We start from the raw sequence: 26,598 nt of genomic DNA, 5'->3' as shown, positions 1-26,598 counted from the left end.
TAAATTGTATTTTGTGTACAGCATACGGGCATTACTTGCTTATTAGTCTAGTAGGGGATAGTATTCTGTGGATGACACATGTCGATTTTTCGAGTCTAATACATGCTGGGGGTCTAACTACAGCTGTCATTTTCATACAAATTTAGTTTTCGACTTTCTACATACACCACTGTTAATTAAGCCATCTTGACTAGACCCTCTAGTTTCCTCACGATGTTTTCTTTACGGTATTTAATGTGGACATACACAAAGTCAATTGATGCATCGAATACTACTCAGCCTATAATATTTTATATAAAAATTGTGTACATGATAAAACATTAAGGAATTATTAACAACTAGCTGACCTGGCAAACGTCGTCTTGCCAAACTACTACCTTTAACTCAGCGCCATCTGTTAGAATTGTATTAAATAATAAACAAATGTTAATGTTATCGTAATTTTAGTAAGGATGCCTATTTTTTTTGAAAATGAAATATAGCCTATGTCACTCAGGAATGATGTAGCTTTCTAACAGTGAAAGAATTTTTCAAATCTGCCAAGTAGTTTCGGAGCCTATTCAATTCATACAAACAAACAAACAAAAAATCAAACCTTTCCTCTTTATAATATTAGTATAGATATTTAGATTATTATTAACTAGGGTAGAACATTTACAGCTTTTTTTTTATCTGTAATTTATAAATAACAAGACTGGTCTAATTTCGAGATTGTAAAGACATCTCTGTCACACACCGTGATTTTGTTAATTGTTCAATGTTATATTCAGTTATAGTTTTACAGGTCAAAAATTAATCAAAAATGCTTAGTTCTGAATTAAAATTCTGATAAATCAATAATTAAAAACAATGCTTAGTTCTGAAGTGATATTCTGATAAATCTAAAGAAATTAGTTTGTGGGTATATGCAACATTGAGACTTATAATTATTTTTGGGTAAAAATAAAAAAATGAATATAAAAATAGTTTTTATTAATTAAATGTTATGGCACAAACTAAGAGTAAAAATTACGACTAACCAGTGCCTTGATTATTTCAAGTGAGGATTGTAAAATGGTGCCAATTTTAAAGTTATTTAAAGTTCCTCTTTTTTTATTTTATTACCTAAAATGTAGTGAATTAAAACGATTTTATAACAACTTCACAAAGGTCTATTTTTGATATAATTCTCATGTTCCGAGATGAAGCTATACTCTGAATTTTCTTTTTAGAATTCTGACAATTTATAAGTGTTGCTACTAAAAAAGTTCTCCACCGTAAAATTAGTTTCACCTAAAATGGTAAATCTCCATAATTACTTACTCAAGTGACATAATACAAAAATAACAAATATTTCAATATCATGAACAATATATCGAATTAACTTTAATTTGTATTTTAATCTTTAGCTGGTATCACAAATTCCAGATTTAGCAAACCTTTGTAATGAAATAAGATGTTATCTTTACTTGTGCGTTTTGTACTGTTGGTGATAAAAAGGGACGTAGTCTTCACTCGTCGTAAAACCACTTTTAATAAATAATAAAATGGATACATTCACTAACAAATAAAATGTACATATTGAAAAATCTGCCTAGCCAAAAAGGTTTGTCATCTAGGACATGTCAAAAAATGAAAGCTGTCAGAATTCTACGGAATTAAAAATACAGAGTATATTGTTGTTACCTGTGCAAAAAATCTAAAATGTCTAAATCCGTCAGCCCGGACTTATTATTAATGATATCTATATTTAAAAAATAAACCTCAATACGTACAAAACTTGTATGAAGGCTTGATTTCATTTCAAATAAAATTTATGGAACAACACTTATGGAAGATTTTTTTTAATGTTACAAAAATCTTACCAGTGGCACAGATAGTGCAATCGACGAAGACGCGCCCCACTTTTCCTCCTAACCATTTATGGTATATGTGTGCAAGCTTCCGTCAATGTTTGAGTGTTATAGTTATGTCGTAGTAAAGTAGTTAAATCAGAGAGTTAATTGAATCTCTAGAGAGTTAATTAAAGCACACCGAAATATCATGGCGGGGTCCACAACTTGTTTAAAATTTTACCAAAGACCACAATTGTATACAAAAAACCAAACAAACCAACGTTTGCTAGAAGAAAGACTCTAAAAGTAATCAGCTGTTGTCGTGACCGCCATCTTGTTTTACATTATTAATCAACACGCTGGCTTTCAGTCAGACAGATAGTTAAACATTTTCGACGCTGCTATATTCAATGAAAATACTAGCGACTTGATTGAATATCGATATTTTATTAAATGTCTAGAGATTCAATTAACTCTCTGATGTAACTAACGAACCACTAAAGGTTCGCAACTGACACTTGGAACAAACTCCCCGCACCCCGCGCTCCTCTCAACCAAAAATTGGTGGGGAGCGTCTTTGTGAATTGCACTATCTATATTTAAACAGTTTTTACACAGTAAGGCTGGCTCCATAGAAAAAACTTAGTTTAATGAGACAAAATCCTATCGCTGCTAATCAAAGAATAGTCAGTCCATTACTCGGCCCAAACACATCCAAAACCAATCCACTTTGTGCAAAAAAAACCAGTGGTTGGTTCCACAGCCGTTTGTCACTTTCTCTTAGTGTGATCTAGGAGACGAGTCTGAAAAAAAATTTAGAAAGGGCTTCGTTTCATTTGTAAAATTTTTATCTAAAACTTTTTAGTTATTTTGTCCACAAAACCAACTTTACAAAATTTACCAACTGTAAAATAGTGGTATGCAAAACCTACGGGATGACGAAACATTACAGAAATACATTTAAACATACCTTAGCTAAATGGAGTCCCATCTCGCTGAGACGTTTGTGCTGATACGTCAAAGGTTCGTGTAGTTTGGCATCGCCTCGCTTGTAGAAGTCACTGTAGTCTAGTCTGAAGGCCAGGGTCTGAAGGGAGACCTCTTGGTGAAGCGCCAGCTTCAGTATCAATGTTGTCACGTGACCTCTGCAAGGAACATCGGGGCCGTCCATAAATTACGTCATCGATTTTTCCCCGATTTTAGACCCCCCCCCCCTTCTCCCAAAAAATTTACGTCATTACCAGTTTGACAAAATAAAACATTGCAGATTAGAGAAAAATAGGGTATTATATGATTAAAACACTTGGTTATAGAATCCCCTTTTATTATTTTTACTTTGATATAATATACATTCTTATTATTTTTACTTTGATGTAATATACCTTTTTAATTACCATTTCTTTTATTATGAGTTATTTTAGTTAGAAATAATCTTGTTGTACGTGAAAAATAAACTTTAAGTAAATAAATAAGAATGAATCACGGCCCCATCCATGTAATTGTTTTGCTTTAGTTAGAGTCTGTGTGCTCTACACTTCAATTATGGTAATCTTTCTGTCTTGAATGATTAATTTTAATGAGAAAGTAAGTTATCAAGTTAACTACTAATTATGTAAGTAAAGCGACTTAGTGCATTACTTTTAGAAAAAACGTAGTACTCAATAAACGATTATTTGTGTGAGACACGGTAATTTATACAAATTTAATAATGTATGATAATTGACTTAATTGATATGAATCTGACTAATAATGTAAAATCAAAACTAAGACAAATTTAATAGATAATATGCGAACGACTGACAATTGTACCACCTTGACATTTTGTACCATATTCGTGGAATGAATAATAGACCAGTGCCGAAGCCTTCAAAAATAGTAAAAAATGAAAAAAAATTACAGTAGGATGAAACCCATTAGAAATGCAGGGGAATATGATCAAAATGAAAGGAAAAATAAATTACGGTCGATCCGAGTTCGGGAAGTGGGAGGGGGGTGACTTTTAAGGGGGAAAAATTGTTTATCTTGATTTCCGGCGAAACTACCAGTCCTATGGAATAAAGTTACATGGCAAAGTTGTAGGTCATAAAAAGATCTACAACTTTGGTATTTACAATTTTTTCACATAACCTCAAAATTTAGGTGAAAAATTCAAAAAACCAAGTTTTTGGTTTTTTATTTATATCTTTTTTAAAAAGTTTTCTTTTTCTACGAAATTTGGTGAAAACTTACCTTATTATGTCCCAAATATACTGTAATTTATTTGATTAAAAATATTGATTTTTTCGCCTCATTTTAACTTAATACCAAAAAAGCACCCTAATTTTCAATCGAAAATTCTGACGTCAAAATTTCAGCTTTTTTCAAAAAGTTTGGAGGCTTTTTGTTCGTTGAAATATCTACTTTCTGATGGTGTAAAAAAAAATATACATTACTATAGGAAATATTTTTAGAAAATGCAAAAAATTGAAAAAACCTCAAATTCGAAAATTTTCTTTTAATTATGTACAATTTTGAGATATTTATTAAAAATTACACTTTAATTACTCAAAAAACGTAAGATTTCATGCTTCATTGATAAACGAAAAAATTGCAAATTAAAATATACTTCTATAATTAACAAACAAATAAGTTAATAAAGTTAATATTTAATAAGACATATACAATATTTTGAAAAAGTTGTAGAATCTTCTGTAAATAATATTTGTAGATGCCTATTTATTGCTGTTTTAAGATAATTTATATACCTGAGTGACCTTCGGTGAATTTTAGCCCATTGTAAGTTATTTCATTGAGAAGTGGGGACGGACCTAGGAGGGTCTGGGCCTTACTACATACCTGCTATTTCGTAGCAGCTGTAAAAACCGTTAGCCAGTATTCGAGATACAGAGTAGGGTACAACATCGTTTTTAAAAATACACCTGCAGGCTGAGTTACTCTAAGTGATTTGTGAGAAATTTACTTTATTCAAAGATAAAATTCAAAATTCACCGAAGGTCACTCAGGTATATAAATTATCTTAAAACAGCAATAAATAGGCATCTACAAATATTGTTTACAGAAGATTCTACAACTTTTTCAAAATATTGTAGATGTCTTATTAAATATTAACTTTATTAACTTATTTGTTTGTTAATTATAGAAGTATATTTTAATTTGCAATTTTTTCGTTTATCAATGAAGCATGAAATCTTACGTTTTTTGAGTAATTAAAGTGTAAATTTTAATAAATACCTCAAAATTGTACATAATTAAAAGAAAATTTTCGAATTTGAGGTTTTTTCAATTTTTTGCATTTTCTAAAAATATTTCCTATAGTAATGTATATTTTTTTTTACACCATCAGAAAGTAGATATTTCAACGAACAAAAAGCCCCCAAACTTTTTGAAAAAAGCTGAAATTTTGACGTCAGAATTTTCGATTGAAAATTAGGGTGCTTTTTTGGTATTAAGTTAAAATGAGGCGAAAAAATAAATATTTTTAATCAAATAAATTACAGTATATTTGGGACATAATAAGGTAAGTTTTCACCAAATTTCGTAGAAAAAGAATACTTTTTAAAAAAGATATAAATAAAAAACCAAAAACTTGGTTTTTTGAATTTTTCACCTAAATTTTGAGGTTATGTGAAAAAATTGTAAATACCAAAGTTGTAGATCTTTTTATGACCTACAACTTTGCCATGTAACTTTATTCCATAGGACTGGTAGTTTCGCCGGAAATCAAGATAAACAATTTTTCCCCCTTAAAAGTCACCCCCCTCCCACTTCCCGAACTCGGATCGACCGTAATTTATTTTTCCTTTCATTTTGATCATATTCCCCTGCATTTGTAATGGGTTTCATCCTACTGTAATTTTTTTTGGTTTCAAAAATTATCGACACTGGTCTATAAATTATTATTATCATTATAAAATTAAAAGTCGTAAAACACGCGCACTTGCTCTATAATTTAAAATTATAATATTCTTTCATGGTCCTTCAAGCCAGATAAAAAGGCAGAACCCGAAGCAAAATTGAATTACAATAAAACTAATTTAAAAAACGTGCTATAATTCAATTCAAATACAAGTTTTTTTTAATAATATTTATCATTATAACATAATAGCTTTAAACGATTACTAAACTGTTACGCCATGGCTATCAAACTATTTAATCACCTTCCTAGACGTTATAGATCACGTGCAATTATTTCAAGGGGAAGGTGATTAAATTTTTAAAGGCTAAGTGTTTTTATAGCGTGAAGGAATATCTAGATTATAAGTTTGACACAGATTTTAAATACCTAACTTGCCTATTATTGTTTGTATTATATATGACACTAGCTGCTTCCGCGAACTTAGTTTCTCCTTAATGCCTAGCCTACCTTTTTAGTACATGCCAACATGGAACATTTTGATATGCTACCCTCTTTTTATTTTTTGGTTGATTTTTTACACCTTGTGTCCGAAAAACCCTAATATCTTACGGAACCCTATTTTTGTTCAAAATTAAATATAGCCTATATTACTCGTGCATAATGTAGCTTTCGAATGGTGAAAGAATTTTTAAAATCGGTCCAGTAGTTTATGAGCCTATTCTTTACAAACAAAGTTTTCCTCTTTATAATATTAGTATGATAGTATGACATAAAATAAGATGACATTTGCATGCCTATTTATATGTTGCGGATTTTTGTAATTTATGTAAAAAATAAATATATTAAATACCTATAAGAACGAGCCCAAACATTAAGATCAGCTTTCCTACTCGCCAAAAACTGGATAAATATTTTCCTCTTCTCCTTATCATGTGCTTCATCATCACAGGTGATGGCAAATTCATCTGAAAAAATCTTTATATTAAACGGGCTTATTATTCAATTCTGATTGAATTGAGTAAACGTCTTCATCAAAGTTCAAGTAGAAAAGGTTATATTAAGGCTATTTGTTTGTACACTGGCTGAGTTCACAAGAGTTGCTAGCTATGTTAGTTATGGATAGATAGATTTAGGAATATAAGTTTAATTTTTTAATGTATTTATCTAGAATAGTTGGTGTGGGATTTTGGAATTCTATCTTATTAGTAATTACTGTTAAGATAGAAAAATGTAGTGAAAAATAAATAAATAAATATTTATAGAATAAAAAAAAACACGTTGATAGAATACGGCCAGCCATACAAATTCTTTTAGGAATCGGTAAGAATACATTCTTTTTTTTTATAGAACAGGGGGCAAACGGGCAGGAGGCTCACCTGATGTTAGGTTATACCGCCGCCTATGGACACTCGATGCCAGAGGACGCGAGTGCATTGCCGACCTTTTAAGAATTGGTACCGTCTTTTCTTGAAGTACCCTCAGTCCGAACCGAACCAGTTCGGAAATACTTCAGTGGGCAGCTGGTTCCACAAAGTGGTGGTAAAAAATCTGCCTTGAAAAACGCCCAGTTGTATTCTTATACTCACTTCTCGCAGCCCTCTCAGCTTTGAGGGCCTCGTATCGTTCGCGTCTTTCCAATTCCGTATTAATCCCCGTATGCAGGGTCGTCTCAAAACTTCGCAACGCCAATGTTTCGTTCAGAACATTACCTAAATATGATTGCAGTTCCTAAAACGTACCAAACACAGTTAAAAAATTTTAATTATAAAAGGTTATGACTTTTGTACTTTGTATTTGCATGTTGCTCCCGCGGGAATTGTAAATGTGTGCTCGTATTTCACCATGTTGATAGAGGACAAATCTTTGATTTTAATTTATTTTATTATTATTATCTATGAATTTACTATTAAGTTGGTTATGGAAGACCTGAGCAACCAGATACAGATATTATTACTTATTTTTACTAGCAGACTCGGCCAAGCGTTGCTGTAGCTAAGGTTTTTGTTATATTACATAATAGTAAACTATTCAAGGGAAACGGTAGGAGAACTTATGTAAAACGTTGGTACTTACAAACAAACACAACTTACGCAAGTACCAAAAGTCATTTCAACAATAATATTAAGAATTAGACATTAAAAAAAAACTTAAAATTACTTTACTTAATTTACACAAAAAAATAGAATCAATAGCAACCTAGGAAGCGTTTAAGTATTACGTCATGAAATTTTTGGAGATGAGAGACGTAAAACCCCCCATGTAAAAGCCATTTATGTGGTGTAAAGTATCGAAGAGTCGAAAATAGTATTAACAATAACGCATAATTCAATTCCTGCCCCGCATCGTAACGTTTAATCCCCTCCCCCCCCAAATTCGTTACGTAATACTTCACGCTCCACTATAGAAAAATATTTCACACACCTGCGTACTATGATGTATCATTGCATGAATCGAATGTCTGTCGAGGGCATTATGATGAAGCTGCAATAATCTATCAAGATGGTGGCCTTCAGAGGCGGCAGATAGGAGTTCCACCCAAGCAGGCTCCGCCCCTTCGCAACTGGCGTCCTGTAGGGCTCCGCAGAGACGCAGTGCTTCGGCCCGTAAGCATGATACACGACGCATAAGACCCCAGACCTCTGTGAGTGTTAAAAACGTTTCACTTAAAATTTATATGGAGGCCCAGGATCGTAGAAGTCCACCAGAAAAGACCAGATCAGACTCGTCTCACTAGACGCCAGCTTGATCCTCGACGAATGACTGCTCTTAGACCTAATACCATGAGAGTACTGAGGAATACGAAACTAAAAGAGACATATTTCAATCTGAATTGGAAGAAGACCTGAAGGAAAGAGATTCATTTTTACGGAATCCTCATCCCTCCAAAGGAACAGAAAGAACAAAGAACTGGAGCGCCTTCTAGGACAGATGCATCAGAAATTAAGTTATGATGGAGTGAACGTAGACGGTTGGGTCGGTGCCAGTTTCAGAAAGAATTGTGCCGAAGACTCAAAACTGTATACAATCTTCATACATATGTTGAAGCCAACTTAATTAGGCGTTCAATTAACAACCTAGCCGTTTAACTAACGGCCTGAACACCCTAGTGTTTGTTACAACATTTAATAAACTGGCTAGCTAATGCTTAGGCCATGCGTACCATAGAGTAATTATTTGGAAAAAATAACAAAGACGTGTAGAATATGACAGAAAATATTTCTTTTAAATTATATAATATAAATTGCTTGAGTCAAATTCACATTATTATTGTCACTACACTCTTCCATTGTAATTGGTATTTTTCATAACACTTTGGAAAACACCAACAAAGTTGTGGTTTGTTGATTCCATATTGACAGATTGAAGAGTTTCGTTTCTAGTTTGAGAGTGGCAGAAAGTGGAAGTAAATTTAAATTAACAGTTAACGGGCTAGGCAAGTATTGAAACGTTATCGAACCAAATCATTTACCTAGCTGTTTAATCAACTGGCTGAACATCTTTCAGGCCGTTAGTTAAACGGCTAGGTTGTTAAATGACCAGCGCTGTGGAAAATTCTGCGTTTTGTGGTTTTAATCTGGCCCTGGTCAGCATAATGCTGACTATGTCTATGTCTATTACACATTTGGAACGAGACGAACTAGAAAATATTTTTTTTCTTTGATTATTGTTATTTTGTGTTAGGGGGGTTATGTGTGTGTGTTTTGTTTGTAATAAATTTGTCTGTCTGTCTGTAATTAATCGGCTAATTAAGGCTGCGACACATACATTGTATACAATGTATAGAAGTTGAATAGCATTTATTAAACTCGCACACTCGCTCACTCTGGAATAGATAGAGAGATTTTTAGAGTGACAATGAATCCAAAACTTACCAGGCATCGCTTTGAGCCGCTTCTGCAATATCGTATGATCGCGCCAGGCGTCATGCAGGGCGTACTCGATGCGTTTCACCCGCCATAGTTGGGTGAACAAGGCCCGATACCTGGCCGCACAGGTGGCGGGAAATAATGTTCCCAGGGGTCCATCCACACGGTACTGCAGTGCGAACACATCCCAACCGCTGTCTTCGCGGCCGTCACCTGACGCAATTGGTTGGATTTTGTTAATATCGTCGTTTTGGAGCCTTGGAAGTCAATGTGAGCGAAATAATTGTTTACAATATATGGAAGCCATGTTAAAAATGCAGAAATTTTTGGACCAAACATCCTTAGATGGTCCAAAATTAAAATTTCTCGAAAAGATGATCGAAAAAAGAAACAGCAAGGAAAACATATGTAATATATTCAAAAACTAACGTGTCAGGAATAAATGATCATAATTGCAATGCAATGCATACAATAAAGCCAAAGATGAGTTTTTTTTAAGATTTTCACAATAATAACTATCAAATATTTTAAATACGACTTAACAAAAAATGATACTTTACAAACTAGAAGATATACATACAATTAGGATATAAATTGACATGAAGCCTTGAGAGAACGTGCTGTGGTTCGTACTGTGCGTTCGTCGCGCGCACGGCCGCCTCCAACGTACACGTCAAGTTGTGTACGTATAGGGATGTCGCTGGCTTGCTCAATTCGTCCCTTCAAAAAGATTAAGTAATTAAGTATAATTAGTTTTAGTGTTAATATTTATATTAACGAAATATTAACACTAAAACTAATTATACTAAGTCATAGACGCCCAAAAAACAATAGTATATTTCACCAGTATAATACTCGAAATAGAAAAATCTAAGCGTACGAACAACCAGGCTCTAGAAGATAAACAACTACTTATATGGAAATTGTATTCGTTTTTACAACAAACTCCCAAGCGAAGTCAAAAAATTATCAGTAAATTAATTAAAAGGTCTCGTCATTAATAAAGCTTTTTAAAAATTTAAATGATATAATAAATAGTTGCCAAATCAAAAAGCAATTTTTTATTGATTGAAAAGAGTGGCGGAGAGTTTCTTGCCAGTTCTTCTCTACGTCCTTGACTTGCGAACTGGTCGTAAATGTAAATTTAGAATCAATTTAACATCTTTTCTGCTGACGTTGATAAATATACTTTTATACGTAAGTGAAGCCACCCAAGTCACTAGAGTTCTTTTTAAAAGAAATAATAACGATGTTATCATTGAGAATCCTGATACTTCTCATAAAGATAAACTACCGAGGATCATAACACCCTGGAATGACACCCTAAGTCATTAATTTTAATGAGGCATTGTAAAATAATGATGCATTGTGAGAATGATACCAGTGACCACCGGCATCTTACCCCCGCAGACGTCGCACCTACACTATATAAGTTGGAGACCACGACAAACGACATTCACATCACCACCTAGCACTAAGCTATTATTATCTTTAGAATAATTTTGTAATATTTTTCTTATTAAAAGTGTAATAATTAAAAATAAAGTTTTTTTTTTAATATCTCACTGGTTGAGATATTTTGACTGGCGCCCAACGTGGGGCCCAGCAGTGTAATTTCTCGTCGCATTATAAATTAAAAATAATTTAACAACGCGATCATCGATCCAGTTGACTCCAACGGCTAAGAAATTACGAAGTTTTTTCAAAAACAAAATCGCTGGGAATCACAGAAATAAATAAGTCAAAATATTTAAAAGGAAGAAAGAAGAAGGACATGTTCCGGGAACTATTACAAGGTCTTCTGTAAGTACCTTTGCATTATAAATCCCGTCAAAATTCCTTTCTTTTTAAAGCCTCCGACTTTTGTATATAATAGAGTAAGTGTTAGCAATAGTGGTGTGAATCACCCTCCTTCTAGTACTGAGGGAAGTTCTAGTTTGCTCCATAGTGTGCCAAGTTCATTAGATAATTTAAAGACACAAGTAAAAAAGGAATTAAAAATAATGGATCCTAAAACATTATTAGTGTACGTCCCATCATATAATGGAGACGCAAATACATTGTATAATTATTTAAATAGGGCCAAACAATGGTTAATGCTCGCGGGAGGTGAGTCCCCGGAGAATATTATGTTATTAATTAGTAAATTAGAGGGCAAAGCGTCCCAATGTGTTAGTATGATGGACCATGAATTTAAATGGGAAAATGTAGAAGAAATTTTAAAAAAAGAATGTGGGGATAATCGCGAATTAAAAACGTTGCTAATAGAAATAATAAACTTAAAAAGAAAAACTACGTTTGGTGAGTTAATTTTTGAATTAAAGCATAAATTATTCTTTATAAAAAGTAGGTTAATGCATATTTTTAAAGATAGGAGTAGAGTAGAGGATATGATGATAACATATGTCGATGTTGCTCAGAACACATTACGTAATAATCTTCCTTTTCATGACCAAAATACAGTAACTAACTGTAGTTTTTCGGAGACAGTAACTAGAGTATTACAATTAGAGGCGGAAGGCAGATTTGATAACATAAAACAAAAGTTTTCACAAATCCTACCTCCACCAAAAATCGTACAACAAAATTTTAGACCTAGCTACCCTATACATGATGAAGCAGGACCTAGTTATCAGTATCCACGACAATATAATGTACACAACCCAAGACATATGTATCCACCAACACAACAAAGAATACCATTGAATAAACCAAATTATTCTTGGACACCGAGTCCAAATAATGCATTTGCTAGACCTAAACACGAATATTTTAGGAACCAACAACCTAACTATCCTCAAAGATATCAAAGTAAAGTTCAAAATGAAACGGCTGACGTATCAATGCGAACAGCACCTCAGCTTAAACCAGGTCAAATTAACCTAGGGAAAGGCGTCGTAGCAGAAGAAGTTTATTACCATGACGAAAATGTAGGGGAAGACGAATATTTTGAATATCCTCATGAACAATATAACGATGAATATGATATAACATTTCTAGAATCTTTACAGCCTAGTGTTAATAAAAATGAAAATTTTCAACCAAAAGAGAAACCGATAAAAGAGTCATAGAATTTAACCATGTTAAATCATATTTACCATATTTCGAAACGAATAACCCAAAATTAAAAATTTTAATAGATACCGGTAGTCAACGTTCGTTTATTACAAAAAAAGCTGCGGAAAACTTTAGCGAATACTATAGGCCAGAAAAATTTACGGTACGTACTTCACATGGTGTAACACATCATGACGGATTAATTGAAACACCTTTTTGGAAAAAGTATTTTGGCGAAGTAGATAAGGGTAATATGAAATTTTATATATTTAATTTTAGCAATAAATATGACATTCTTATGGGTACTGATATGATAGAACAAATAGAGGCATTAATCGATTTAAGGGAAAGAAAATTAATTTTACCAAAAAATGAAATATTAATTTTTCACATGTCCGATGAAAATTCATTAAATATTAAAGACTTATGTAAAACATATAGTGATTTGTTTACTGAAGATGTAACGAATAGTGCAACCACCTCAATACGTCATAAAATCACACTAATTAATGAAGAGCCTATTTATCAAAGACCATTTAGGTTACCACAAACTCAACAAGAAGAAGTCGATAATCAGATTCATAAGTTACTAGATGAAAATATAATTAGGCCATCTGAATCTCCTTGGTCGTCTCCTGTTCATTTAGTTCCAAAGAAAATGGATCAATCAGGTGTTAAGAAATGGAGAATGGTAATAGACTATAGACGATTAAATGCAGGGACTAAATCAGATAAATTTCCTTTGCCAAACATAGAGGAGTTATTTTCAAAACTACAAGGCAATAATTATTTTACCACATTAGATTTAACTTCAGGGTACCATCAAATATTAATGGAAAGCAATTCAATCGAAAAAACAGCATTTAGTACACCTAACGGACACTATGAGTTTCTTCGAATGCCATTCGGTTTAAAGAATGCACCCGCAACTTTCCAACGTATGATGAATAACGTATTAAAGAATGAGATTTTGCATAACATTTGTTTAGTTTACTTAGATGATATTATTGTTTATTCAAAAAATAGACAGGACCATATTAATAGATTACAACAAGTTTTTGAAGCATTACGAAAAGCTAATTTAAAGTTAAACCAAAATAAGTGCGTTTTTATGGAAGAAGAAATAGAATTCTTAGGTCATGTATTAAATAAAGATGGTTTAAAACCAAATCAATCTAAAATTGAAGTTATTCAAAATTTTCCAATACCAAAAACTTTAAAACAAGTTAGAGGATTTTTGGGATTAATTGGCTACTATAGAAAATTTGTTCCTAATTTAAGTAAAATTATAAAACCACTTACAGAGGTTACTAAGAAAAATGCAGTTATAGATATTACAGATAGAAAATATATAGAAGCCTTTGAAAAATGTAAGCATTTATTAAGTAATACTCCCATTCTAGCTTTTCCTGATTTTAATAAAACTTTTGTATTAACTACTGACGCTTCAGATATAGCATTAGGAGCCGTATTAAGTCAAGAAAGTCACCCAATTGCTTATGCATCGCGAACACTTAGTGAAACCGAACAAAAATACAATACGACAGAAAAAGAATTACTAGGTATTTTATGGGCGGTTACACATTTTAGACCTTATATTTATGGTAGAAAATTCATACTAAGAACAGATCATAAAGCTTTAATTTGGTTATCAAAATTAAAAGAACCAAATCAAAGATTAACCCGTTGGAAATTAAAGTTACAAGATTATGATTATAAAATCGAACATGTAAAAGGTAAAGAAAATTATGTAGCTGATGCTTTGAGTAGAATACAATTACACCACACAAGTGAAGACTCATTAGCTGTACAACATGACACTGACAATAGATCATTAGACAATACACCAGTCAATACTGACACTAATTCTTGGATATCAGACAAGAACAATAAGTCATTAAGTAATACAATACACTCGTGTCAGGAGAACAGTGATGGAGGTATACCGATCATTAACAGTTATCCACCTAAACGATTAAGACGTGTAGTGTTTGAAGCTGCTCCATATAAGAAAGCGAATTATGAAAGAGGTATGTGGTATTTTTACATTCCACCAAATAATGAGGAACAAATAATTAAAGAATTTATGTTAGAATATTTAAGTAAAGATAAATATGCATTTATTATACCTAATGAGGAATTATATTATAAAGTCACAGAAGTTTATAGAAAATATTTTGATCATAGTAAATTTAAGCCAGTAAGGTATACAAGAAATTTAATTGAAATAGATGAAAAAGAGGAACAGTTAACTTTAATTAGAGAATATCATTTATTCGAAAATAGACATGCTGGTATAGAAAGTGTGTATAAACAGTTAAGAAATAAATATTATTGGGAAAATATGCGTAAACAAATTAAGAAATTTATTTTAAATTGTGAAATATGTAAAAAGGAAAAATATAACAGACATCCTAATGTATCTCTATCTTTAGAAACGGAGACTCCATACGAACCTATGGATATATGGCACATTGATTTCATGTCTCTAGAAGGACAATGGTATCTTACAGTAATAGATAAATTCTCAAAATACGCTATAGTAAAACCTTCTGAAAAGAGCACAGTTTACGATACTTTAGGTGAAATTTTTGCATTAATAGGTACACCGAATAAAATAATTCATGACGGCGAACAATCATTTTGTAGTGTTATTATACAAGAACTTTTTAAAACTTATAATATTAAAGATCATACAACTACGCCTCAACATCATAAATCTAACTCGGATGTAGAGAGATTACATAACACTATACAAGAATTATATCGCTTACAGAGAGAGTCAGATTTAGAAAAGAATCAAAAAATTAACTTAATCACACATTCATACAATAATACAGTGCATAGTTCTATAAATATGACACCATTTGAAGTCCATTTTGGAAGAAAGGCAAAACTACGTAGCTTTGACAATCTCAAGGTAGTTATACAAAACTATACAGCTCAACAGCGAGAGTTTTCAAAGAATTTAAATAAAAATGTACATGAAGTATTAAAACAAGGAAAAAAGGTTAGAAATGAAAGAATTAATAAAAAGGTAAAAAACCCTAAAGTATATAAAATAGGTGATGTAGCTTATTTAAAAAATAGCATGGCAGATCGACACAAAACTAAACCTAGATTCTTAGGTCCGTTTACCATAGTTAGTATAGAACCACATAATAAATATAAATTGAGTAATGGTCGATCATATCATGTTGAAGAACTAAATATTGTTCCAGACTCATCTTCTTCGTCACAGCATTCAAGTTTAGAAAGCTAACCCCTTCGGAAAATGTAATTCTAATAGAATCCAAACCAACTCGATTACTAGAAGGACGGTGGGCAATTATTCATAAATTAGATATAAAACCTATAAGATATAACTTAGATAATATTGAAAGTTCTATGAAAAATGCTCTCAATAGATTTAAATCTGATGAAGCAAAACATATATATCAGAGGATTGATATTATCTTAGAACATGTTAAGGAAATTTGTAAACATTTAAATATACAGAGTAATAATCGTGTTAAGCGAGGGTTAATTAATGGATTAGGATCTGTAATTAAATCCATTACAGGAAATTTAGATCAAAATGATTTAGAAAATATTCAAAAAGATTTAGAGACATTAAGAGTAGCATATAATAAGCAAATATCTATAACAGATGATACATTAGAAGAATATAATAAACAAATTGATAATATTACATTGATTCAACAGGAAATCAATCAGCAATTTCAAGGAGCCTTTAATTCTAGAATACAACAAAAAATAGCAATTTCTTTATTATTACAGGCTCAAACTTTACAAGATGTATCTGAAAGACTTAGTACTGCGATTACGTTTGCGGAACATAATATGTTTCATTATAGCATTTTACAATCTCATATTTTGCAAGATACTCTAAAGGATATACCGAAAGAAGTAATGTTGTCTAACAATATAAATGATATTGAATCCTTTATAACAGTAAATAGTCGTATTATAAATCAAATAATATATTTTATTATTTATATACCATTAGTTAAGATCCAAATTTATAAGTCAAGGAAAATTGTTCCTATTATCCAGAATAACCCCTCCTGTACCTATCCTATAATGCAAAAGGTTACTTTAGCATATAATGATGAAGAGATATATGAAGTGGAAGACTGCCGAGATTTGGATTTTCTTATATGTAAAGGAAACTTAATAAAAATTAACACTTGTGAATCAGAAATATTAAATAAAAAGGAAAGCGACAAATGCCAAGCTGTTCCAATAAGATGTCCAGTTCAGGAAGTATTTCAGATTTCACCAAAAGCCATATACATGTTTTTTAATAAAACTACAGAAGTAAGTGCAAATTGTAATGATCATCAAGAAACTATATGGACAAAAGGATCGAACATTTTATATGGAGAAAATTGTGAATTAAACATCTCTGGTATTAGAATGTTCAAGACTACGGAATCTAAAGACAAAATAATAATTGCAAATATTGAGACTCCAATTATAGAAACTGCAGCAGAGATGGATATTACATACGATGCTACAAAAATTAAATCTAAGTTAAAACAATTAAAAGTTTTAGATTCTTTCAGCGAACACAGACAACACGAGATCATTCAATATAGTTGGATCAGCATTATAACCATAATAATTGTTATTATAATTTCAGTTAAAATTCTCAGATCTAAGGTTTGGAAACCTAGGACTTCGAATTTGGAAGGGGAGAGTGAAGCCACCCAAGTCACTAGAGTTCTTTTTAAAAGAAATAATAACGATGTTATCATTGAGAATCCTGATACTTCTCATAAAGATAAACTACCGAGGATCATAACACCCTGGAATGACACCCTAAGTCATTAATTTTAATGAGGCATTGTAAAATAATGATGCATTGTGAGAATGATACCAGTGACCACCGGCATCTTACCCCCGCAGACGTCGCACCTACACTATATAAGTTGGAGACCACGACAAACGACATTCACATCACCACCTAGCACTAAGCTATTATTATCTTTAGAATAATTTTGTAATATTTTTCTTATTAAAAGTGTAATAATTAAAAATAAAGTTTTTTTTTTAATATCTCACTGGTTGAGATATTTTGACTCGTATATGAATAAAATTTAACAGTTAACAGTTACTTCAACCTAAAGGGTTCATGATTATCTTATATAAGATATGATTATCGTATATAAAATTCTCGTGTCGCGGTGTTTGTGGTTAAACTCCTCAGAAACGGCTTGACCGATTCTCATGAAATTTTGTGTGCATATTGGACATGCCTGAGATCACACATCTATTTTTCATCACCCTAAATGTTAAGGTTAGTCCACTCCCTACATATTTTTTTTAATTTTTAGATTTTTTTTTAATGTATAAACAGCTTTAAAAAATACATACAACCCTAAATTGTCAACCCTCTACGATCAACCCCAATTTTTTATTATAAATGATATACATGACAAAACGACGTTTGCCAGGTCATCTGGTTTGGTATATCTACTGTTATCGTGAAATACATATGCTGAAAAATATTGTTAAATACTTACTGCAATAGCGTCATCAGGTGATGAACGAAATCACCTTGAGAGAGCAATAGATACCGGCGATGGGCAGCAAGGTGATCCAGTAGGTGATGATGAGTCGTCAAAGCGGCCAGGAGACGCTGAGAGGCCATCAAATGGGCCGTTTCAACTCCCTCACGAAGGCCCTCCGCCTCCCACCACGCTACTTCCGAGTTGCCGCTTGAATCGCGTGTGGCTAATTATAAAGGCATTTACTATAAGACAGAGTTGACAAACAAATTCAATAACTCAACGGTGGACATTGATATGTTTGCTTGGAGTGTGGAGGCAGCAAGGAGAGCTCTGGTACAAAATTATTTTAACCAGGATGAATTAAATGTATTGACTTCATTTTCATTGTCAACAAATTAAATTCTGTTTTTCTGTTTATTGTTATTGTTTTGTTTAACACTAAAATTTTTCTGAAATGTTTAGGTACCTTCTTGTTATATATATTCATTTAAATTAAACTAATTGTGAAGATTTATAATTGGCCCATGTTGTTATGTATATATTCATCTATTTTTGTATTGTGCTGTGAATCTTCTTATGAATAAATAAATGAGTTTGTTTATAGCTCCAATATAATGAATCTTTACGAAGAATTTGTTTATTAAAGTTTATCATTCAAAGAGTTCAGTATTGTCTATGTATACGTGGAATAAAAAAAATCAAGTACAGCGACACATACATTACATGACAATGACAGCTGACACTAACACAATTGCTTCAACATAAATAATAAACACCATTATATTACTACAGACTGTCAAATACTCTTAATTTGTAGATCTTCAACGCATTTGAACTAATTTCACTTTGAAGTTATTAAATAATAAAAATGGTAGCCGTTACCAGCGCCATTGCTCCGACATACACTATATCGCTAGTGTAAACTCAACGTCTTTCTCAACGGGGATCTGTGCAAACGTGGGCCTTCGCCATGGCCTATTGAGTAACAACTCTTGGGTCTCTATTGTACCCCACAATCCCCAAGGCAAATAATGTTGACGTTTAATTGATGTATTTAAGGGAAACTTTTATTACATCTTCTCAAACTTTTTGGTCTGTGTGGCGAATGTCGCGTGACGGTTGGCCGCGGAGAAGGGATAAAGTGAAAGGCGCTCGTCATAGCAGCCAAGGCCGATATGGCGGCGTCTGTATGGACTATTATTCATTTGTGCCAGTGCTCCACGCTATTTTAATATGTGTATATAATCTAAATAATTGTTAAGTATTATGTATGTCGTACTCTCTAAGACACAGAATTCGATAAACATATTAGTTGGAGACTTAGTCTACTTTTATTAGTCCCATTATCATGTAAATTTTCCAAGTATAAAATTAAGATTCATGAAACGACTTAATACCCTTAATGGAATATTATTCAAAAATTTTTTAGTTAGATGTCTACAATGTGAAAAAAAAGTTTCACTTTTACCGTGGTTTCATAAAACCAAACAACATTTTTTTGTTCTTTTTGTAGCGTCTGCAATGAAGTATTCAGCTAGTATGCGAAGTATCGTATCCTCACCTGTCCTAGTATGAGCAGCCAATAAACTCTGCAGATGTATCGCATGGTCTGGTGTCGTATCACATTGATCAGGTAAATCTGCGCACGCTTCGCGCATAAACACGACGCTCTTGCCCGTAGCCAATATCTGCGCGGCTTGCTCTCGGCACATGAACGATGGGACCATCCATTCCCTAAAATAGACAAAAAGAGTATTCTAGTGACAGCCATAAACTACAAACATATGTCATTAATTTGTAAAAAAATGTAGGAAGAAGCGATGGAGTAACTATAAGTTGGGAATAATAGGCATGATGACAATAAGTAAATTTCATTGAAATAATTTGTGTGTATATTATTACAAAATTCCTAATTCTAAAACTCTGATTCTTTTCATAATTAAAAGCGAGATGAATATAATAATCGATAAAATAAAATAATACAGAAATTAAAAAAAAAATTATTTAAAATATACAAAAATATAGAATATAGATATATCAATAGATTTTAATCACGTGACACAAAACTGCCACAGATTAGTCCATCGAAGATGACGTTTAAATGACAATTCACGGAGTTAAAACTTCAAGTTTGTACAAGTGTTTATAGACTAAAGACTTGAGCGACGCCATCTTGCTTACGAGCCGTTACGCACTGTCAACTTTTTTATTTAGAGAACAGGGAGGCTCATCTCATTTTAAGTGCCGCCCATGGACACTCAATGCCAGTAGGCTTTACTGGACTTCTCGCTAACGACTACTCCCTCGGCGACCAAAACTTAAGGCCTAGAGAATCTTGTAGAATGGACGTCGAAGTTACAAATACTACTAAATTAAGGGAAAGAGAAAGAAAAAGAAAAGATAATCTCAAAAGTGATGAATTTCCTTGTTACAAGAAAGGTGATTAAATGTTTAAAATATTTTATGAAGGCGTTAGATCAGTGTTTCCCAACGTGGGGCCTACGCCCCACAGGGGGCAATTGGATTGTTAAGAAATCAGCTAGATATAACACAACATGGAGACTTGAGACTGAAGCTAACCAAATTGGAACCCATAATCTCTGTACAACAATGAGGTTCAGGTATTTACTGAATTAATATAGAAAAATCTTTATTAAATTAATTTGTCTTTTGAATTCCGATTTTTCCATATGTTTTGAAAATTTTCTTATTTAAAGAAAATACTTTTTCAACGGATTGAAACTATGCATTATTAAAAATTTATAATACATAGCTTTAATCTGTTAAAAAAGTGTTTTTGTTAATGTGTAAAAGTTATGTTAATAAAAGACATTACAATTTATATATTGTTAACAATTCCTTGGTCATATCGTCCTAAAACCTATCATTGAAATTACTTAAGTGAACAATTAATATTTCATAATATAAAAGTTATATATATATATATATTATTTATTTGTATAAAATAATATAATCGTGTTTGTTTAGGGTTGCCTGGAGTGTTTAACTTTATTGTTACTATTATTATTAAATTTTTGTGTAAATAAAAATTGTCATATATTATGTACATGTGAAATTTCATTAAAATCTGTCAACTCACCTTACTCTGTATTTATCATGCCACATTCTATCAATTGGTACTCCATTTCTGCTTTCAATAAAGAATTCGTGGTACGGATCGTCGATTTCTCCTGAAATTCGAAAGAAAATCTAATATAATCTAATTTAAACGTATTTACTAATAAAAATACACCAATAACAATAGTTCTGCAAGTAGCATTAACTACAATTTTTAATTTTGATGTTCTGTGAAAAAAATATACCATAGACTTGACGTTCGAAATTCAAATATACAACATTAGATTAAATTCTCTCTGCCATGTCCGTGTCCTGTTAACTAGATCAAAAATTCAAGGTGAATGATGTGAAAGTTTTGCCGACGATTTTGTTCAGACTATAATTTACGTTACATTCTTTTAATTATCTAAAGTTCAGTTCCAACTCTAAAATTTACTAATTTTAATTCTATTTTTAAAAATATTAAAATTTTTACTTTAACTATATTAAAATTTGAATTCCATTTTTAAAAATAGCAAAATTCTGTTCTAACTTCATGCTTAATTTACATTCCATTTTCAAAACTTAAAAAATCTGAATATTTTTTAAATAATTAACTAAACTAAATACTAAACTAAATACCAAGTACAGTGCCATCATAATTATACAATATAACATTTTTACAATTAAACCATCAAAAATTGCACGAACAACATAATAAACCAATTGAAACATTTCGTATTTTGTTTCATAAGAATTTTAACACAATAATAGAATATAACAACGCTTTGTATAGACTCAATCACTAATAATTGTTTTTACGGTAATAATGGTTTCAAAATCTTGCCAAAAAGCAAGAATATAATAATTACCATGTAAAAGCCATCGTGTCAGCATCAGTAGCAGCGGGTAAGTTAGCGAAGTTAACAATCGCCTTGCGAGCGCAGACACGCGTTCGTCGCCGTGATGTACGTATCTATGTACGCACGTTGCCAATTCACCACCTATAGAAAAATTATAATCAGGCCAAGCCAATTTTTACTAACATTTTCGATTTAATAACTTTATGCATAAAATGACATTATCATAACAAAAAAAATCACTGGAGTCCGGAAAAATCTCTCAAAAATTTTTAATACATTCACCAAAATAATTTTATACAGAAACATGAACATTTGATTACATTACCTCTTTTGTGTTGAACACTATGCACAATGGTTGCGAGCCAATGTAATCTGTGCAACGGATCTTGAGCCCAAACGGAAACACGACGAAGCGTCCCACCTCCCCCACCACTTTCACACACCTAAATATTGTTCCATATTTAAAAAAAACATATGTGCAATTCACACGTGGTAGAAGTGAAACCTTCAAAAACAAAGTTTTTATAATTAATCAAATAGTATAAATTAAACATTTTTCACTATCTAAGGGCCTGGTTTCACAATGTCCGGATAAGTTCCAAATAAGCTATTTGTTACTTATTGTTATGATAAATAGTATTTTTGCGTTTCACGACTGTCAGATAGCGCTATACGTCATAAATTCAAAGTATCTTATTTGGAACTTTTATTTTTTGAATAATTTGTGTTGCATAGCTATTTGGCACTTAATCCATACATTGTGAAACAGGCCCTAAATGTATTAAACTTTTCTTTGAATTTATATTTTTTATAATGATACATTTTAATTTATAAGTTTAAAATATATAAATTAAATAATATAATTTAATTTTAATACATATAAATGTTTAATTTGGAAAAAACTATAAGGAAAGTTTGAAATTCGATTAAATTAAAAAGTAATATTTCATTTAATCCCGTTAAATCTTATGAATTTATGATTCTCTCTTTTTACTGGCGGTTTTTCCGTTGCATCCGGTTTGAAATCACAACGATTCTAAAGAAGTTTCTCTATCTATCTCATTTTCTCACACGTTAAATCTTATGAATATATGTTTCGGTCTCTTTTTACCGTCGCTTTTTCCGTTGCATCCGGTTTGAAATCACAACGATTCTAAAGAAGTTTCACTTCAAAAATTCAAACACAATTTGGGATAACTAAATATTGCAACAATTTTAAAATTCGAAATTTAAACTAAACTTTGTGTAGAATTGTGGCAAGTTCTATTTTCGAAACGAATTTTCTAACACTATTTTAGAGATAGAAGTTTTACTAGTATGAATATAAAATTTACCTGAGACTGTAAAAGGGCAACACTTCTATAATATTCCGTTAATTCTTCTCTTATAGCTGCAACCAATCCTTCCACCATCAGACCTATATACAGGCAACATACGTATAGGTCAAATTGATATCTCTTTTTTGAATCAGTTAACATTACATATTATATACAAATAACCTCCAAATTACAAAAAATACTTATATAACTGTATAATAGCTCAAAAATATTGATCATACATACCTTGAGGTGTAAAAACTGAAGCCGGATCAATAAAATCCTTAAGCTTATCATGCAAAAATCCCAGATGCGCTATTCTAGAATACAGTATCTGCACCGGTCTTGACCAATTGCAGGATGACCTAGCTTTGACTCCCGTAGCTGCTAACACAGCATCTCTTACACATGCCGGTTCATTTGCATGGTCTGTTAAGAAAACAATTATTTAATTATAAAATAATTTTAAGGTTATATATATTTATATTTACTAAGAATGCATCAATATGCCTTTTTTTTCGATACGATACGATACCGATACTCTTATAGAAATATCGATATCCATACCAACGCTTATTAAATTAAAATAAGGTAAAATATATCAAGTTTGGTTTAGAGTTTTTAATCTTTGTTATAAAATATAAACTGTGAGTGTCGATATTTTATAATAATACAAATTAAATCTTCTATCATTGATTAATATTAAAAGGATAGTTCATTCAGAATCAATTAAATTAAATTAAAACAAATAAATGTTAATAATTAAAATTAGCAAAAAGAATTTTGTAATTCTGAATTTTATTTCGTTTGGTATCGAAATAATACTATGCGCGAAAGACAACTAAAGCGAAATGCAATACGCGTGGACTAAGCGGATGAGAGAGGCAATGATAGTCCGTGTATTGCAACGCACTAGATCAAAAAAGCAATTAAAATATCGCCGATACCGATATATCGGCAAACCTAGTCTCACCGATATATCGGTATAGGATGCATACCTAGTATTTAGTAATAACATTTACAACCAAAGAGATTCTGTTATAAATGATAACGGCTAATTTCTAGATTCAATGACTTTTTCTAGATTTGACTTAAATATGGCTGCATTATTATTATTATTAAAGGTCAAACATTAATATTAAAAACCAATTGAAATACAATGCTATAAATTGTATTACAAGTTCATGACAATATATTTATCTGTGATTTAAAACCTGTACTACTCTCATGATTCAATTGGTAATCATGGTAATAAAAAGCCATTGTCTGCATTTAATGTAATAAAAAAATCTAAGCCTAGATATGATATCAGTTTCGTCATAATTAGTTTCCCAATAGTTAAGTAATAATTATTCTGTGCCCAACACACCGTCGACTTTTTCGGAATCAGGAAAGCCAGTTTCCTCAAGTTATTTTCCTTAACGCACATTGGCAGAATGTCTATTGGTGCACAGCCTAAACCACATGATGAAAGTAAATGTAAAATTTAAACTTACTGCATGATTGTGTTGCTATAACCAAATTGCTGTTATTTGTAGAAATACTTGGATTGGAATTTTGTTGTTTAGGTGTATTAACACCCCAACTTGCTGTTCCAACAGTACTCTTGCTAGAACTAGCTCCAGTAAATGCCGCAGTAGAGTTCTAAAACATTCATATTTCATCATTAAATATTTTGTAGAGCCAGGAAAGGTAGATAGGTTGAATTCATAGATAGTTGAAATGCCAATTTTGGTGAATGCATAATATAGTTTCTATCTAGAATTCTTCAACATAGATAAAACACAAGCATATTTCGCGACCTATTTTAAATTTATACAATATATACTTTTTTTAACAATTCTAAACTTAGTAGGAAAATCCTACAGATATTACATACTAAATATTATTATTATTATTAAAGGTCCACCTTATAAATAAAACCTCTCAACCACCTACCCTAAATTAAATAACTAAGGACTATAGTGAATATAAAACTAAATATGAAATATGCTTACAATGACACTCAAATTTGGTACAGGAAACAATTGTTGTGTTGAGTTTGTTGCCTGGGGTGCTTCAGAGAGATCCAATAAAAGGGAAAGAACAGATACTGGCTGTTTCAAAACAAACTGAAAAAAAAATAGTAATCAGTAAAGATTCTCCATAAACAATTTTAGATATTTTAGTCAAACTAAATTATTAAATATCAATTCTAGTTCTAAATCCTGATAAAATTACAGGTTAGTATGGAGATGTATGGTCCTTCATTCATTTAGTAGTAACCCTTTTATTTTATATGTTACGGGATTGAAATATCATAGGTACTTACAGTATTTTTTAGTTTTGCAAATAACTCATTGAATTTGTCAGCATCTCTACCAGAGACACTGCTCAAACGGGAATGTATTTTTTGACAAAGAATCTTCTCATCTGGTATGGAATTCTCCTCATTTATTGAAGTCATATAAGAGAGTGCCAACTCATATGCTTCAGCTTAAAATAAAAGGAAACTGTTAAAACTTCTCAATAACACACACATGAATATATTTAAAGTACTACTCAACCTATTTTGATATTAGAAAATATGCCTTTAAGGAAACTTTGTATGGCACTCATTTACAAAAGCACTAAAATAAATTTATTTGGTATTAAGTAATTTATCAAAACATCTACAATTATTGACAACATCATTTTCAAAAAAGGAAGTATACCTGGCTTGATGGCATCTTGTTTTAGTGTCAATTCTTCACATAATTTTTTTAGTAATACAGGGATGCTATTTGAATTGTCCATTTTAATTTCACTTTAGCTTACAATAATTTTTTTAACATTTTTATAAATCGCTTTGATTTATTAATACGGATTAGTTATAGTTTATACATATGTATAGATATAACGTTAATTATTAATTTAAAATTTATTAATACAGAAAAATTAATTAACCGCTGATATTAAACGCGAAATTCATTAATATCTAATAATATTTAATGTACCACTTTAAAACATAACCGGTTAAACTTTTTTGTAAGATATGGAAAGTAAATAAATTTATATTGTAACTGCTATGAATTCTGACATTAAAGAATAGAGTATTTAAAATTTCCACAGGTAATAAAGATATTAAGATTTTACTTGATAGATAAGATAGACTATATTCAGATTTTGATATTCCGTATCCAACAAACTGTATTAATAAGATCGTAGTGAATATATTACGAATACTTGTTATATTAAAATTATGTGAAAGCTCAATATTTATTTACTAGAGTGA

The 26,598-nt window shown here is 31.4% G+C and overlaps 1 protein-coding gene across 1 annotated transcript; it reads right to left on the bottom strand.

Annotated features, from left to right (window-relative positions):
• Positions 1–955: 955 nt before the first annotated feature.
• Positions 956–26,198, bottom strand: LOC111000560 (gamma-tubulin complex component 3). Its single transcript, XM_045633430.1, has 18 exons — positions 26,039–26,198; positions 25,657–25,820; positions 25,343–25,456; positions 24,842–24,989; positions 23,592–23,774; positions 23,364–23,446; positions 22,355–22,472; positions 22,039–22,170; positions 21,210–21,300; positions 19,671–19,843; positions 18,122–18,332; positions 10,117–10,256; positions 9,543–9,749; positions 8,092–8,309; positions 7,257–7,398; positions 6,521–6,635; positions 2,785–2,959; positions 956–2,617 (listed from the first exon to the last, which is right to left on the bottom strand). The coding sequence occupies exons 1-18, from the start codon at positions 26,118–26,120 to the stop codon at positions 2,585–2,587; spliced, it is 2,529 nt and encodes an 842-aa protein (XP_045489386.1). The 5' UTR covers positions 26,121–26,198; the 3' UTR covers positions 956–2,584.
• Positions 26,199–26,598: the final 400 nt, after the last annotated feature.

This window comes from Pieris rapae, chromosome 23 (genome assembly GCF_905147795.1).
Source record: "Pieris rapae chromosome 23, ilPieRapa1.1, whole genome shotgun sequence".
Classification (NCBI taxonomy): domain Eukaryota; kingdom Metazoa; phylum Arthropoda; class Insecta; order Lepidoptera; family Pieridae; genus Pieris; species Pieris rapae.
Note: the sequence above shows the minus strand (reverse complement) of the source record. Positions and strands in the feature narration are given on the sequence as shown.

Coding starts and splice junctions, on each gene's coding strand:
- LOC111000560 (XM_045633430.1), bottom strand. CDS start 26,120: ATGGACAATTCAAATAGCATCCCTGTATTACTAAAAAAATTATGTGAA. Junction 22,171..22,354: donor TAGTGTTCAACACAAAAGAG/GTAATGTAATCA, acceptor ATTTTTCTATAG/GTGGTGAATTGGCAACGTGC. Junction 18,333..19,670: donor GGCTGCTCATACTAGGACAG/GTGAGGATACGA, acceptor CTTTATAATTAG/CCACACGCGATTCAAGCGGC.